The 14,252-nt window shown below is 57.0% G+C and overlaps 3 protein-coding genes across 3 annotated transcripts in view; 1 reads left to right on the forward strand and 2 right to left on the reverse strand.

Annotated features, from left to right (window-relative positions):
• Positions 1 to 856, reverse strand: part of POLRMT (RNA polymerase mitochondrial) — a 15,875-nt gene extending 15,019 nt beyond the window's left edge. The window contains exon 1 of the mRNA XM_017743804.1: positions 766 to 856. Coding sequence (XP_017599293.1) covers positions 766 to 856 — 91 coding nt within the window. The remainder of the gene's footprint in view (positions 1 to 765) is intronic.
• Positions 7 to 2,941, forward strand: FGF22 (fibroblast growth factor 22). Its single transcript, XM_017743805.1, has 2 exons — positions 7 to 2,589; positions 2,850 to 2,941. Exons 1-2 carry the CDS (start codon positions 2,460 to 2,462, stop codon positions 2,939 to 2,941), a joined length of 222 nt encoding a protein of 73 aa, XP_017599294.1. The 5' UTR covers positions 7 to 2,459.
• On the reverse strand, positions 2,892 to 10,266 carry RNF126 (ring finger protein 126; the record flags this gene model as incomplete). Its single annotated transcript, XM_008641071.2, has 8 exons — positions 2,892 to 3,045; positions 6,433 to 6,548; positions 6,999 to 7,092; positions 7,308 to 7,377; positions 7,459 to 7,527; positions 8,068 to 8,309; positions 8,810 to 8,873; positions 10,166 to 10,266. Coding segments are annotated over 8 exons (789 nt in total), but the record flags the coding sequence as incomplete, so codon positions are not given.
• Positions 10,267 to 14,252: the final 3,986 nt, after the last annotated feature.

Raw genomic sequence — 14,252 nt, forward strand, 5'->3', positions numbered from 1 at the left:
TCGCCCCCGTCGCCGCACTGTGGGAGCCATGAGAAGGGCGCGGACACCGGCGGCCACTGCCCGGGGACCCGGAGTTGCTTGCTGGGGTGTCCTAGGGGGTCTCTCCGGGGTCCTTTGTCCCATCTCGTCCTGCCAGTGCACGATGCCCCCCTGCCCTTCCTTGGACTGGGAGGAATCTCTGATCGTTCCTCCACAAACACACTGCGGAAAAAAGGCTGAGGAGGAGGGATGTAGGAAGTTTTGCGGTGATGCTGGTTCCAGAATGGGGCATCTGTCAGATGTGGGAAAGCAGAACATCCCCGTCAGAGGGGACCACGGAGCAGCCGCTGCCTGCAGAGCAGGTTGGGACTCGGCACAGAAACAGCTGGGTGGGCAGGGGGACAGAGTCCCCAAGGACGTGGCAGTCACTGTATGACTTCAGCGAGAGTCAGGGCTGCAAGTGCACGAGTATCAGCTGCCCATTGGGGTGCAGGGTCCAAGACCCTGGGACAGGGATGGGGGCACCAGGCTGGCAGGACAGTAACTGGACCAGGAGGGGGATACTGGGGGCCTCGGGAAAGGGGGATGCCTGAACATCTCCCAGGTGCCCTGACAGGGTGTTGGGGTTTGGGGCAGGAGGGTTGCAGCACCCCAACCCCCAGCCCTAGCAGGGGCTGCCCTATCTCCCGGCCAGCACATGACATCTCCCAGCAGCCACAGGACATGGGAGCCAAGCCCAGCCCAGGGAACCCTCCTGTAGTGTCGGAGGCTGTCGGGAGTCCCGACCAGGCACGTTGCCAGCACAAAGCACCCCAACACGTTCCCTCGACGGTGTGGCCACGGGGCCTGGCAGGCGGAGCAGCTCCGGGCTGTACATGGGGCTCACTCTGCTTATCTGTGTGCGCCTGGGCTGGGCGCGGGCTCTGCTCCACAGCCCTTGCAGAAGCTGCTGGACCAGCCCCACTGGCAGCTCTAGGGTGGAGGGGGATCTTCCAGGGACTCCCCCACCTCAAGCCCTGCGCCTGCCCCAGCCTCTCCGAGACCCCTCTGGGGCTGAGTGTGAGACAGGGAGCACTGGGAGCTGGCACTGGCCAGATACTGGCCAGGCACCTGCAAACAAAGGGCGGCAGAGCCGGCCGGGGTGCTGGGAACAGAAGGGGGTTATTTTTAGAAAAGCACAAGTCCTTATAAATAGCAGCAGCTCCAGACAGTGATCAAGTGGGACGGATTCACAGGCATTCGCCCAGCCCTTCCCCTCCACTGCTGCTCGTCAGTGGCTTCCCTGGGCCGGGCCCTGCCGTAGCTGCCGGGACCGGTGGCAGCACCGAAGCAACTGGGCTGAAAATCCCCGAGGAGCCGAACGCTCGGGAGCCCTCACGCCGCCCCAGTGCTGTATCCACGCCGTCCGCACCCAGCCTCCCGCAGGCAGGTGATGCCCGGGGAATGCCAGCAACGCCGGGGGATTGATGAAAGCCCCTGACCAGGGGCTGCAGCCCTCCGCGATCTGTGTGCCACCACTAGCCGGAGCCTCTGAGTGTCCTCCCACCCTGTCCAGCCGGGGCAGCCCCTGCAGTGGTGCCCATGGGCAGATCCCGCTGTGGCTCCAGCCCTTCCTGCTGGCCTGCCCACACTGCTCTCACTGGACATTCCTTCCCCTCCCACTGCGTCGTGTGCCTGGCGGGCGGCAGGGAGGGCAGCGGCACTCCGGGCTGGCCGGCGTGAAGCAGTGCAGGAATCCAAAGGCTCTGATGATGCTCTGGGTGTTTCCCGTGCCAGAGCCGCTGGTCTGACCACATGCCTTTCCCATTAGCGGCCGAGCCGGAGCTCGGCGGTCGGGGCACACACACGCCAGCCCAGCTGTGGCTTCACAGCCCGGCTGCAGCCGCCCCCCGGGCTCATCCTCAGATCCTGCAGCGCTCCTCCACCCGCCAGCCCGCAGTGCTGCTTGTCCTCGCTTGTGCCACCAGGCAATCGGGCATTCACGGATGGCACTGTCTTGGTCCATTCCTGCCCCCGCAGCCCTCGCCCACCAAAACATGATATCTGCTGTCGCTGCCATCCCCACGCACACTTTGCCCCTCCAAGAGCCACGCCAGCCTCAGTGCCCTGTGTGTGCCGGGGCCGGGCGCTGCGGGAGGTGGGTCAGGTGCCCGGGGCACTGCGGGTGCGTTGGGGATGGATGCACGGGCAGCGCTGCCAGTGAGGGGAGGACACACATGAGGCTGTGCTTGGCATCGCTCCCACACGGCCTGGCTCCTGGGAAGTGGCTGGACCCTGGGGAGGAGAGGAGTAAAGATCAAACCTTCCTTGGATCAGAGGTTCCCCCTCCCACCCCCAGCTTGGGCTGCAGCCCTTGTTCCTCTGGCTGCTCTGGCTCTGGGTGAGGATCAGCAACTCCGTCCCTCTGGAGGGACACTGAGGCCACAGACGCAGCATTGTGGCAGGGCCCCTCAGGGAGGTGGCCCGTCCCTCCCTGGCTCATGCCATGCTTCCATCCCGCAGGCATCGTCGAGATCCGGTCAGTGCGTGTCGGCGTCGTGGCCATCCGGGCAGTGCACACCGGCTTCTACCTGGCCATGAACAAGCGGGGGAGGCTCTACGGGTCGGTAGGTCGGACGCTGCCTCCTGGGAGGGACTGCACCAGGGTCAGAGGCTCAGGGCAGAGTTGGAACAGGGTCCTGGTTTCCCATGCCCTGACCTGCTCCCCAGCAGGGGATTGCACCCACCAAGTCCCTCTGCACCCCGGGGACCAGGGAGGAGCCAGGGTCCTGCCCTGCCCCACTCTTGGGGTCCAACTGGCCGCAGCTGAGCATAGCCACCCCTCACCCCCTTCCCTCTCCTGCCAGAAGGAGTTCAGCCCCAACTGCAAGTTCACGGAGCGCATCGAAGAGAACGGCTACAACACCTACGCGTCGCTGCACTGGCGGCACCGCGGCCGCCCCATGTTCCTCTCGCTCAATAGCAAGGGCAGGCCACGGCAAGGGGGCAAGACACGCCGGCAGCACCTCTCCACACACTTCCTCCCCATGCTCGTCAGCTGAACGCCGCGGGCAGCTCCAGACGGTCCTGTAGGAAAAACAAACAAACAAACAAAAAGGGTTCTTTTATTTATGTACATATCTATTTTTTGCTATTTATTGCTTTATTTTTAATGCACAGCAGAGGATGTGGAAGGCAGATGCTCCAGACTCAGCCGTGCGGGGCTGTGGCTCTCCCACTGTTCCCCCAGCGCGGAGCCAGTGCAGTGCAGCCGGGGAGTGCGGCCACAGCAGGGGCCAGGAGCTGCTGCTGGCATCTCTGCAGGGCTGGGATGTACCAGCAGGTTGTCTGTGTCCGAGCACCTGTGGCAATTAAAGCTGTGTTCATGGTATGGAACAGGAGCAGGTCTTGGAGCTTTGATGGTGAACTTGGCTCGGGATGGGAGGGTTTGGCTCCTCTGTGGTTGTGGCTGCAGCCACCAGTGTCATCCTTGCTGCCATTGGCAGGGAGCCCAGCTGGTCCTTTGCCACATCCAGCTTTTCATCGACCCCCACCCACCCTGCAGGAAAACAGCAATGGTGGTTCAGTAGTACAAAGGAGGGAGCAGGAGGAGCAGGAGCCAGCCTGGATCCTCAGGCAGACACAGATCTGGGGCTGCCCCTGGCCACAGCCAGTGCCAGCCAGTTCTGCAGCCCAGCTCCGTGCCATCATCCCCAACAAAAATGGGGCCAAGACAGTAGCCAGTGGTGAGTACCAGCCCCTCACCTGGAGGGCAGCATAGCCAGGAATAGCACCTGCACCTCAGGCTCCTGGCCAGGGTATATCCCTGTGCCACCTCACACCCGCTGTGGCCAGGCCCAGCAGCCCGGTCACTGTCACGTCAGACACAGCAATGGCCCCAGCAAAAACCACCAAACTCGTTCCATTTCTGACCCAACCAGCTCCAAACGAGTCTGAGAGGGAACAGTCACTGTATTAACCATATGGTGACTGTGGTGAGCCCCTGCCAGGTGGGCAACAGCTGCCATGCACCCACCCGGGACTTTGCTCAGCCCACTTGAAACCCATCTGAGCACTGCTCACACATGAGACATCATCCCTGAGCACCCAGGGGAGCCAGGAACCCCCTGTCACAGCTGAAACAGAGCGGGAGAGGGAAGGTTTTTCCAGGTCTCTCATTTTGGTGACTAAACAGCAAAGCCTTCCCTCAGTGTCAGGTCAGCCGACGGACAGACGCAGGTTCAGCCGGGACCTTCTTGCTGCCACCCACCTCACCAGCCCAGGCTTCTGGCTCAACCCCTGGCAGAGGATGAGCCATTAACCCCGACACACCAGTCCCGAGATAAACCCTCCTGTGAGATGAAAGGCGCCGCCACGCTGCCCGGCCAAGCCAAGGAGGAAAAACAGTCCGGGCAAGTCGCTCCCTGCCAGCCCCTGGCCGCGGCACAGCTGGTGACACTTTCTCCAACAAACCAACTTCTTGCGTTCTGAAATGGCTCAAGAAAGGCCAAACCATCCTTCCCCCTCCTATAGAAGGCTCATCTCTTCTCAGGAAGCTCATGGAAGGGCCAGGTCCTGGGGTGATGCTGCTTTAGAAGAGACGCCCAAACTCTGCTGAGCCAGTGCCTTCCCCAGCAGCCCCAGCCCACTCCCAGGGCCCCAAAAGCCGAGAGAGAGGCAGGGAACCCCCCCAAACTGCCAAACCCTCTGCCCACTTCCCTGGGAGCTCCCATGGGGACAGCTTCTCCCTTGTCTGCTCTGGCCTATGCCACAGCACAATTGCAACATGTGGCACCACCAGGGACCGCCGGGGCCTTTAGGAGACCTCCTCACCACCCCAAGTCCCTGTGAGGGGAAGGGGGTCCCAGTGATGGATGGTGAGAGCTCCTCCTCTTGTGCCTTGGAGCCTGGGAAGCAGGGACATGGCAGGGAATTAGTGCCTGCTCTGGTGACATTCTTGTCATTCTCTGAGCTCCAGCTCGGTCACAGAAACTGAGTCACAAACATACCTGGATATTTGTCTCTCTCTCCTTGTTTTAATCAGCTCTATTTTAAGTAGCTTTGCAATACATTTTTTTTTCTCCAAAACGTTGTTTTCCTGGTAATTACTCGGTCACGATGAGATTTGCTGGTCCTCGTTCTGCTGCACACCCAGTCCCGTGTTGGCCCAGCAGAACAGCCTGCCCCGGCTGCGAGGGGGGCAGGACTGTAAGGGGAAGAAGGTGTAAAAAATAGAAAAGACCAGGCGAGGATGCTTCCAGCTGCGATCCTTGGCTACCTGTGAAGTGATCCACAGGTTGGCAGTGGCTCCCACTGGAGCTCCCAGCACGCAGGAAGGCTCAGAGAGGCCCAGCCTGCCCGGGGGAGGCAGGATAGCTTGGTGGCCTCAGAGCTTACCCTGTAGCTTTCCTCAAATCATGCATAAAGGCTCGCAGAGCTGAAATGTCCATTTATTGACAACAGTAATAATTTAAGATTATAAAAACCCCTTTCAGTGTTGAGTATCAGCGGGCGAGGTTATAAAGAGAAATAAATGGGACTCGAGATGGGACAGGGAAGGATCCCGGGGTCTACTTGAGAGTTCCTGTTTCAGTGACAGCTATTGGTCCTCCCCAGACGGCGATCCTGGGGGGGGAGGCAGTATCCTTATGTTTCCATTTTAGACTTCAATCTCCAAAGCAGAAAAGATAGTATCCAAGGGGAAGAGGAGCAAAAGAAATAAAAGAAAGGGATCTCAGATTCAAACCCATACAAACAACCTTTCCATTCGGGATTCAACCACTCGCTCAGCACCTCGGGGTTCCCAGCCGGGGAGCGCAGCAGCCTCGCACTGCAATGGGTAAAGTCCACGCAAAGAGGATGTTTTTATTGACAGACAGAGCTCTTTCCCCCCTTTTTCATCACAGAACTTGAGGCTTCTCATCTCTGAAGGACCCAGAGTCTCCGTGTCTTCAGAAATCAAAAGGAAATTCTGGGGGCACTGCTCCTGCCTCGTCCCCTCCCCTTGCTCTGCTCTGGAAGCCCCTTTGGCTGCTCGCGGTGGCCAGGGAGGGAGGGGGAACAGTGGAAGGGCCCCGGGGACAGAGGGTACGTTAAGATTCATGAGTTGTTCGATGAGTTTTCATTACTTGGTGAGCTGGAGGAAGAGGAGGAGGAGGAGGATGACGAGAAGTTCATCCCTGTGAGTCCTGGGGGGTTTGTGGCAGTGTTTTGTCCACTTAAACTTTTCCGGCAGACGGGACACGTGTCATGCTTTGGGGAGCAGACAAAAAACAAAACAAGAAATATGGGAAACGGGATTAGAAACACAATAGGGGAGCAGCACTCGAGGAATGGGCTGGGATGACACTCCATCCTCTGACCAAAGGCTGCTCGTGCTCAGGCCTCATCATGGGTAGGAAAATATTTACAGAGGGGAGCAGGATCAGACAAAGCCCCCAGTGCTGCACGCCCCAGGCACTGCCCCGCACTCACCTGCTCCAGCCATGGGACGATGCAGCCGTCGTGGAACAGGTGATTGCACGGTAACTGCCGCACGTTCTCCCCGACTGTGTAGTCTTCCTTACACACAGGGCACTCCAACCCGGAATCTGCATCGCACAGGGAAAGCCAAGCCCAGCTGAGCAAAGGGGGAGAGAACAACGCGCAAAGCCCCCGACTTAGGACCCATCCCCACCACTTCTCCCCTTCTCCACCACTACTCCATCCTTGTCAGGAGGAAAGCTCGGTGCTCTGCAGTCCCCACACCATCATCCCACCTCCCCCTGCCCCGGGTATGCCTCATCCTTCCCTTCCCTTCCCTTCTGCTTTTCCATCTCTATCCACACTGAACTTCCCACAACCTCCCCGGGGCAAATCCATCCAGCCTACACTGCTCTTTTTTTGTGTGTGAGTGTAACAGAGCCCCTTCAGCTCTCTGCCCACTTTGAAATGTTTTATGCCTCAAAGGTACAAGCAGACAAAATTCAAGTCCCAAGAAAAACATTACACAGAGCTTCCAGGGAGCACTCTGTGCACAACTCCCTGGAGCAGACACGTACCTACGTGCTCCTGTGTGATCTGTATGGTGGGGAGGGCCTGGATCTTCTCTTTGTCCGCTGGCGGCGGTCCAGTGTTTTCAAACTGATTCAGTAACTGGAAAAACAACCGGCCAGGCAGGCAGAAGAGAGAGGTGAGCTCAGCAGCACACAGAATGCACTCGTTTCCTGAGCCAGGGCACTTGGACCCCACAATACGGACCCTTTGCCACTCCTGCCCCTACAGCCCCTTGTTCCCTGCACCACCACAGGTGTTGCCCCTCCTGCAGCACCACACAGGAGGATGGAGACTTTGGTAAACCCCAGTTTTACCTGTGTGATAATTGCATCCAGGCCGTTAGCACCCCAGGCATAGTCCATCGGATTTGAGTGCAGGACTCCCCTGAAGAGCAAGGACAGCAAGTGAGTTCATCCTGAAGCATCAATGAGACACTGTCAGAGAGCAGCACATCCTCCAACTCACCAAGGGCCCAGGCCTAGGTTTGGAATTGTGGTCGGTGCAATAATCCCATTGACCAGCTGTTGGATAATTCTGAAAGACAAGAAAACCAGGATCGTGTAAGAATTAAAGTTTGCTGGCTCCCAGCCCAGCACCCCAACATGGAGGGAGAGGCTGAATAAGCTGAATACTGTCACATTGTTGGGAGACATTAAAAATACCCAACAGCAATTGAAGCTTATGGAGTGATCAGCCAGTGATAAAGTTTCAGTATTTGGTTTGTAAGGGGACAATTCCTGACATGATGGCAAGTGGCTCCCAGGATCCACTTACACAAACACTGTCCAGTGTTTTCTTCTGCTTCCCCTCATAGCAAGTACAACATTTTGTCAACAGCTGGCAACGACCCGGGAATATTTTCCCACTACAGGACAAACTCCCAGCCACAGTCCACATCCCTGCTCAGGTGACACAGCCCCAACAGACCCCAAGCAGCAGCTGCCAACAGGCTCAGGCAGGACACAGATGGCATCCACAGCAGCGCTGCGGAGCTCTGGGATGCTGCTCCCTAAAGCCAAGAGAAAAGGTGAGGAACAATAGGATTCCTTCCCCAGGCCCCAGAGTGGTTCTCACCCTTCCAACGTGGGGACACCCTCGTGCCTGCCCGAGGCTCGGCGCGTGGCCAGGCGGGCACGGGGCTGCCTGGCGCCGTAGCGGTGCCGGGACTGGTGCTCGCGCTCCCGCCGGTTCTCCGAGTCCCGGTTGTCTTCCGGCTGCACGTTGGACCCGAAGGGAAACTCAAAGCTGTCGTCAAAGAACCCGAAAGCAAACTGGCCGTAGCCCTGGGGCAAGGTGAACAAGTGCTGATCCACATTCTGGGAGGGAGGGAATGCAGAGAACAGACTGTGACAAGAGGATGAACAGCCCTCAGCTCCCACGGGGTCCCAGAAGCCACCCACAGTGACCCACAGGCCTGGAGTGACACTGGGACCAGTGCCCTCGGCAGCAGCTCAGTAAGGAACAGACACGGGAACTGCACAAGAAGGCAGAAATAATCACAGGTCCCTAGTTTCTCTTCGGTGTGTCACTGCTGCTTCCGAGCTGAGGCTACTGCATAGCAACACATCCAAATCCTGCTCTCCAAATCCTGCTGAGCCCCCTCACGACGGGAATCAGCTACGAGTGATGGTCCTACGTAACACACGCAGCAAAAATATGGTATGCGGAGATTTCAGGAGCAGCATATGGAGGATATTAATTCCTCCTTTCCAAATTCTGTCATGATCTGAGGAATGTTTAAACAATGCACTATTGGAAAAATACTCAATCCAACAGCAAAGCAGAAGGTGTTGGAAGAGAGAAAGGACTTGCTCACCTCAAAAGGATGCCTGCTCTGATCAGTGGCTGATGTAGAGGAGCTGGTCTCATTGTCAGCGTTCCTGTGGGGAATGAAGAGCACTGGTAATCTTCTCATAGCAGCTTCCAAGGCTTTTCTGTCCCACTCCCCTCCCACCCCAGGGCAGAGGCAGCTCAACAGAAGCTGGTCCTCCCTCAGCTGCTGATTTTCTGATTGCCCGCATCAATTTTCCCTCCCAAACCTTTCATTTTCCCACATCCTCACCCATTTCTCCCTCTGTTAGATCTCATGAGACTGCAGAGAAGTGCCTGAACCATGATGTCAAGCGAGGATTTCCCCCACAATCCATGTCAAACACACCAGCTAATCCTCTGGAGCATCAGGAAGACTTAAGGCACAAACGCTGATCGCTGTGACCCCAAGACACAGAAGTCTAATCTTGAATCAAAGAAACTTCTCTACTGCAGAGGCACATGACCCAACAGCTCAGGATATTGAGAAAACTCTAAATGTTGTCAGACTTCTGCTTTCAGAGCTGCAGGAACATTTCCTGCTCAGAACCAAGCTTTGCATTCACAGTACCGAAACCACTGAGATTTGGCAACTACGTGACTCTCCCAAGGCTACAGGGAATCACCAAAACAGTCAGGATCAGCCAGGATAGATTTTCAGGCTCCAGGGTTGGTGTGGTCAAACCAAACGTCACCTGGTCAGTGCAGAAGCCCCAGGCCACACAGACCACCACAATCAGCAGGCAGCAGCACCCAGCGCCCCTCGGCCCCTGCACTGCCCACGGCCCGTCCTGGAGCTGGTCACAGCTGGGACCCCCACAAAAATGCCTGAAACATTTTAAGACATTCCTGCGGCTTCTGCCACCAGCAGCAGTGCAGCACAGAAACGCAGACCTCGCTGCTCCAGGGCAGAGTCCAAAGTCTCAGCCACAACATTTTGCTGTTCATTCCCAACACAGTCACTACTCACACTGAGGTGTTCGTGCACTCCCCATTCCCAGATCCTTCTCTCTGGGGTTATCTCTGCCCTGATGACTCAGATCAGGTCAGAGCTACCACATACCATGCGAAAAGCCTCCCTACCACTTCTTTATGTTTGTTTTAAATCAAACCATTCCCACCCCACCCCTCAGCAGAGATGTCGAACGCTCAGGAGGACACTCAGCATTCCCATGGCAGATTGGCCTGCAGATGCTAACTCTGCCAACAAAGCACTGCATTCCAAAAGTGAGGAAAGATGAGCCAAAGCTTGGGCAGAAGCAATAGAAACAGTGCATTTTATATCAAACATTGCCTTTGAACTAGGAAGAGAGCAAAGCAACCTGGGTTCACTTGAGCAGCAGCCCCTGGGGCAGCACATTACCTCGGCTCCTCAGGAAGCTCTTCAATAAAACCAGACTCACACCGTGGGCAGATGTAGTCCTGCAGGAGAAGACACACCGGGTGAGAGAAGGAAGTGGTACGTCAGAGCTGCAGCGTGTGATGGGGTGGAAGGGTCCTACAGTCTGCCATCCCCAGCACATGCCACGGTCCCAGAGCCAGAGAGACCCCAAACCCCAACATCTGCCTTCCTGAGCCAGTGAGGCCAGAGCCCGGCCTGAGCCTGTGAGAGCTCAGCTTAAGAATGATGAGGGTGATGCTGATTAATCCCCAGTACAGACACAGCATTAGGTAGCAGCTGACGCAGTTCCAGTGAAGTGAAAGTGAAACCCCCAACTCTCCCTGCGCAGCAGTCCTCAAACTTTGGCACAGCTGTGTGTTTTGGGGAGCAGAAAACAAGGGGGGAATGGCAGCAGGGACTCAGCAAGGTCGTGGTGCTCAGGGAGGCTGAACAGTCCCTGTGACTAACACAGCCTGGAGTTCACAGCACACAGGGACACAGGGACACAGGGACACACATTCTGCAGCCAGGACCTCACACTCCCACACCCAGAGCTCACCACAGAGACCTGCGGCCACACCAGTCCCCTGAGCACTAACTACAGAGCGTGTCAGGACAGACAGGCTGAGTGTGCAGCGCCTGTGACAGCCCCTTCCTCATGATTCCTGGGCTTACTGAGGAATTTATCCTCTACAACCACCCTGTCCTGGGCAGAGTAGCCCAGAATGCTGGAGACCCTGAAAGGGAACTGCTTCACTTCTCAGTCCTTGAGAAGCAGCAGCACCGCTGAACCAACCCCATCCCCTGCCCCAGAGCGGGCACACGCCACCCCAAATCCCTGTGCTGGCAGAGCTGGGCTCAGCACAGAAGGCATTTAAGAGCTTCTAAAAATAATGCCACTTCCTTTTGCTGCTGCTGCTGCATTGGGATTGGCACAGCCCTTAGCCAGACTGAGGGATTCCCCCAAGGAGTTGAGGCCGCTGATAAGGCCCTTGGGGTCGCTCCTCTGGCCCCTGCAGCTGACCCCGATAAGGCCGGAGGGAAGGAGCACAGCCTGGAGCCACTGCATATGCCCTGTCTGCCAAGGGAGATAGGGGAGCTCTGAGGCCCAGGAACAGACTGGGAGAGGTGGCTGCTCCCTCTCCCACACAGGACTCCCCATCTGCCACTGTGAAACAACTGTCTCTGCACCACTGACAGCAGGTTTGAGCTCAGGGTCTCCTCTGTGAGCACAGGGAACCACAGCCCACAAAACCCATGCTTTTTTGCTTTGCTTCCCACCAGCACAAACTGGTGGGGACACACGTGGCATGGGGGTGAATGACCGTGGCCTAAGCACCCTGCTCCTCTCAGCTGCCCGCTCCAGGGAGCTGCTGTGTGTTTTGTGTGTGTGTCTGTGCGCTCACAGCCAGCTCCCAGCACGGGGATCAGCACATTCCTCTGCAGCTGGAACAGCACAAATGTCAAAGTTTGTTGTTTCTCGGGCTGTTTGAGTCCCTCCTTTGGCAGCTCTGCTCACTGCGTCTGCAGATGGTGAGTGAAACCTGAGTGAAACCCGAGTGAACCTGGATCCCCAAAACAAGTTCATGAACTCACAGCTACCCAGCCCTGAGCCCCCAAACACAGGACCCGCTCCCTGCCTGGCCCAGTCTGGCCAAGGGTGCCCAGCTGGCACAGCCAGGTGTGCCCAGCCAAGTGCACAAAACCAGATGTGAGCACGGCCCAGCACGGGGTGTTTGAACAGAAATAAGCAACAGATATTCTAGGTTACCTCCTGGCTCCTGCCCAACAACCCACGTGTGCTCAGCAGGAGCACGGTCAGGGGTTTGTCCTCACTTTTATACACGAGCTGGGAGCCCCCAGCACGGCCCACCCTGGCCCGAACAAGAGGGCAAAAGGACAAATCACACGTCACAAACCAACCACCCTCGGCAGGGACAGCTCTGCTTCGCCCTTGGAGGCTTTTCAAGTTGAGTGCCAGCGACCAGCAATGACTTTTGGGACAACATGCTGTGAAAATTGTCAAGACAAAAAGACCAGCAGAGCTCTCCAAACCACATTTAACATCTCAGCAAGCCTTGCAGGGGAGTAAGTGATCCACCAGATCCTCCCCAACAGCCCACACTCCTTTTCCATCCACACCAGGACAAGCACCGCACACGCCGGATTTTGGGGTGTGATTAAAGCACCTGCCCAGGTGCCTACACAGCACTTCTGCCTACGTGTTACCCGTGCACCCAGCCACCACCACCGCGCGGCTTTTCTCGCGTTCATTAAACCCTCCTGAGACACGACCGAGAAACCCCCCACCACCCCGCGGCGCTTCCCTCGGCACCGGATGGGGTCAGGCTGCCCGGGCTGAAAGGTATCATAAAACTTACACTAAGTTTTCTAAAAGTGCATTGGGACTGATCATGCTCAAGCTACCACAGTAAAGGACCCAGTTTTACTAATCTGGTATCAATAATTGACTACAGTCCTTCAAACACCATAGGAATCAAGGTGAACTCTAGACAGGCCCCACAGGGATCTATCCTGGGACTTGTTCTCTTCAGCAACCTGTGCCAGTCTATAATCACATCAATCCTGAAGGTGATGCCAAACTGGGGAACAACCAGCCAACACACTCAAGGGCAGGACTGCCACTTCAGAGGGACCCACTCAGGCAGAAACAACAGGCAAACAAAACCCTGAAGGAATTCAACAAGGCTGCACATGAAGCCATGCACCTGGGAAGGAAAAGCCCCTGGCAATAACACAGGCTAGAACCTGACTACCTGTAAAGCAACCATGCTAGAAAGGACCTGGGGGTCCTAACAGGCTGAGCTGGACATGAGCCAGTAGTGAGCATCAGGAACATAGTCACTAAATTGTGAGAATTGATCATCTGCCTCTATTCACACTTGTCAGACCACCTTCATAATACTGTGTCCTGTTTTCCCTCTTCCCAGCTCCCCACAGTAGCAGAAATATTGACACACTGCACCCCCCAGTCCCTCCTTCTCCCCTCCGCCCCCGGGCTCCTGATCCCTCCTCTCAGCCCCCGAGCTTTAAAATATCAGCCCAAAAGCTGACTTATTTATTTATTTATTTATTAAAAGAGGAGGAAAAAATGAGCTGGGGAGAGGTTGAGTCCCCCGAAACGAGGAAAAATGGGTATTCCCAGTGCAAATCCCAGGAGGTGCTTCAGATTTCAGTAGCCACAAAGGAACTGGAATGTTCTGTTTTGGCAGAACCCTTTCAGGGTCGGTGTTTCTCCCAGACGTTGCCCCTTGGATGCTGGAGGGTGCTGGGGAGATTTTTGGGGGTGAGAGGTGGAATCTCGATTTTTAGGCCCTGGGAATCCCACCTGAGGCTCCGTTCAGGGCCAGCGTTTTCCCCGGGCTGCAGCTTTTGAGAGAGCAGAGGCTCTGCCTGGCCCTCACCGGGACCCCAAGCCCCATTGTGTGGCCCTGCCGAGCCAGGATTTTGGGGTGGTGTGGCCGGGGAGGTTTTTGAGGTATCCACGCAGTGCGGTTGTGAGGTTTTGGGACAGGGGGGTGGTGAGGATGCGCGGCGGGGTTGGGGTGGCAGGACTGTGGGATTTTAAGGGTGCTGCATGGTGGGGCTGTGGGGTTTTGGGGTTCGAGCCCGCGCCACCAGCCCCGCTCCCAGCAGGTGGCATCTTCAGCCCAGGATTTGCTGCTCCAGCTTCGCCGGGTGACGGAGCCGGGGAGGGATTTGTGGAGCAGCTCAGGAGCCGTGGAAAGCTCGGCAGGTCTCTCTCTGCTCCCCGCGCTGCGGGGGGACAGGGATGGAGTGAGGTGTCGTAAGCTGGACACTGGTGGGACACAGCGCTTGAGGGCTGGGTCACCGGTCAGGGGCTGGGAGAGGGCTGGGTGGTGCTGTGGGAATTGCAGCTGCGGGATAGATTGGGAGAGTTCAGTGGCTGATCGATGATCCCGGCCGCTGATAAGGCACGTTGGCAGGTGATGAGGAAACTGCTGCTCCCGTAACCCTTTTATTCAAGAGGTGGGTCCAGACAGTGCGTCGTGGCCCAGCCGGGAGCCAGACAGAGCCCGGGGGCCCA

The sequence above is a fragment of the Corvus brachyrhynchos genome, unplaced genomic scaffold, assembly GCF_000691975.1.
Source record: "Corvus brachyrhynchos isolate BGI_N302 unplaced genomic scaffold, ASM69197v1 scaffold219, whole genome shotgun sequence".
Taxonomy (NCBI): Eukaryota; Metazoa; Chordata; class Aves; order Passeriformes; family Corvidae; genus Corvus; species Corvus brachyrhynchos.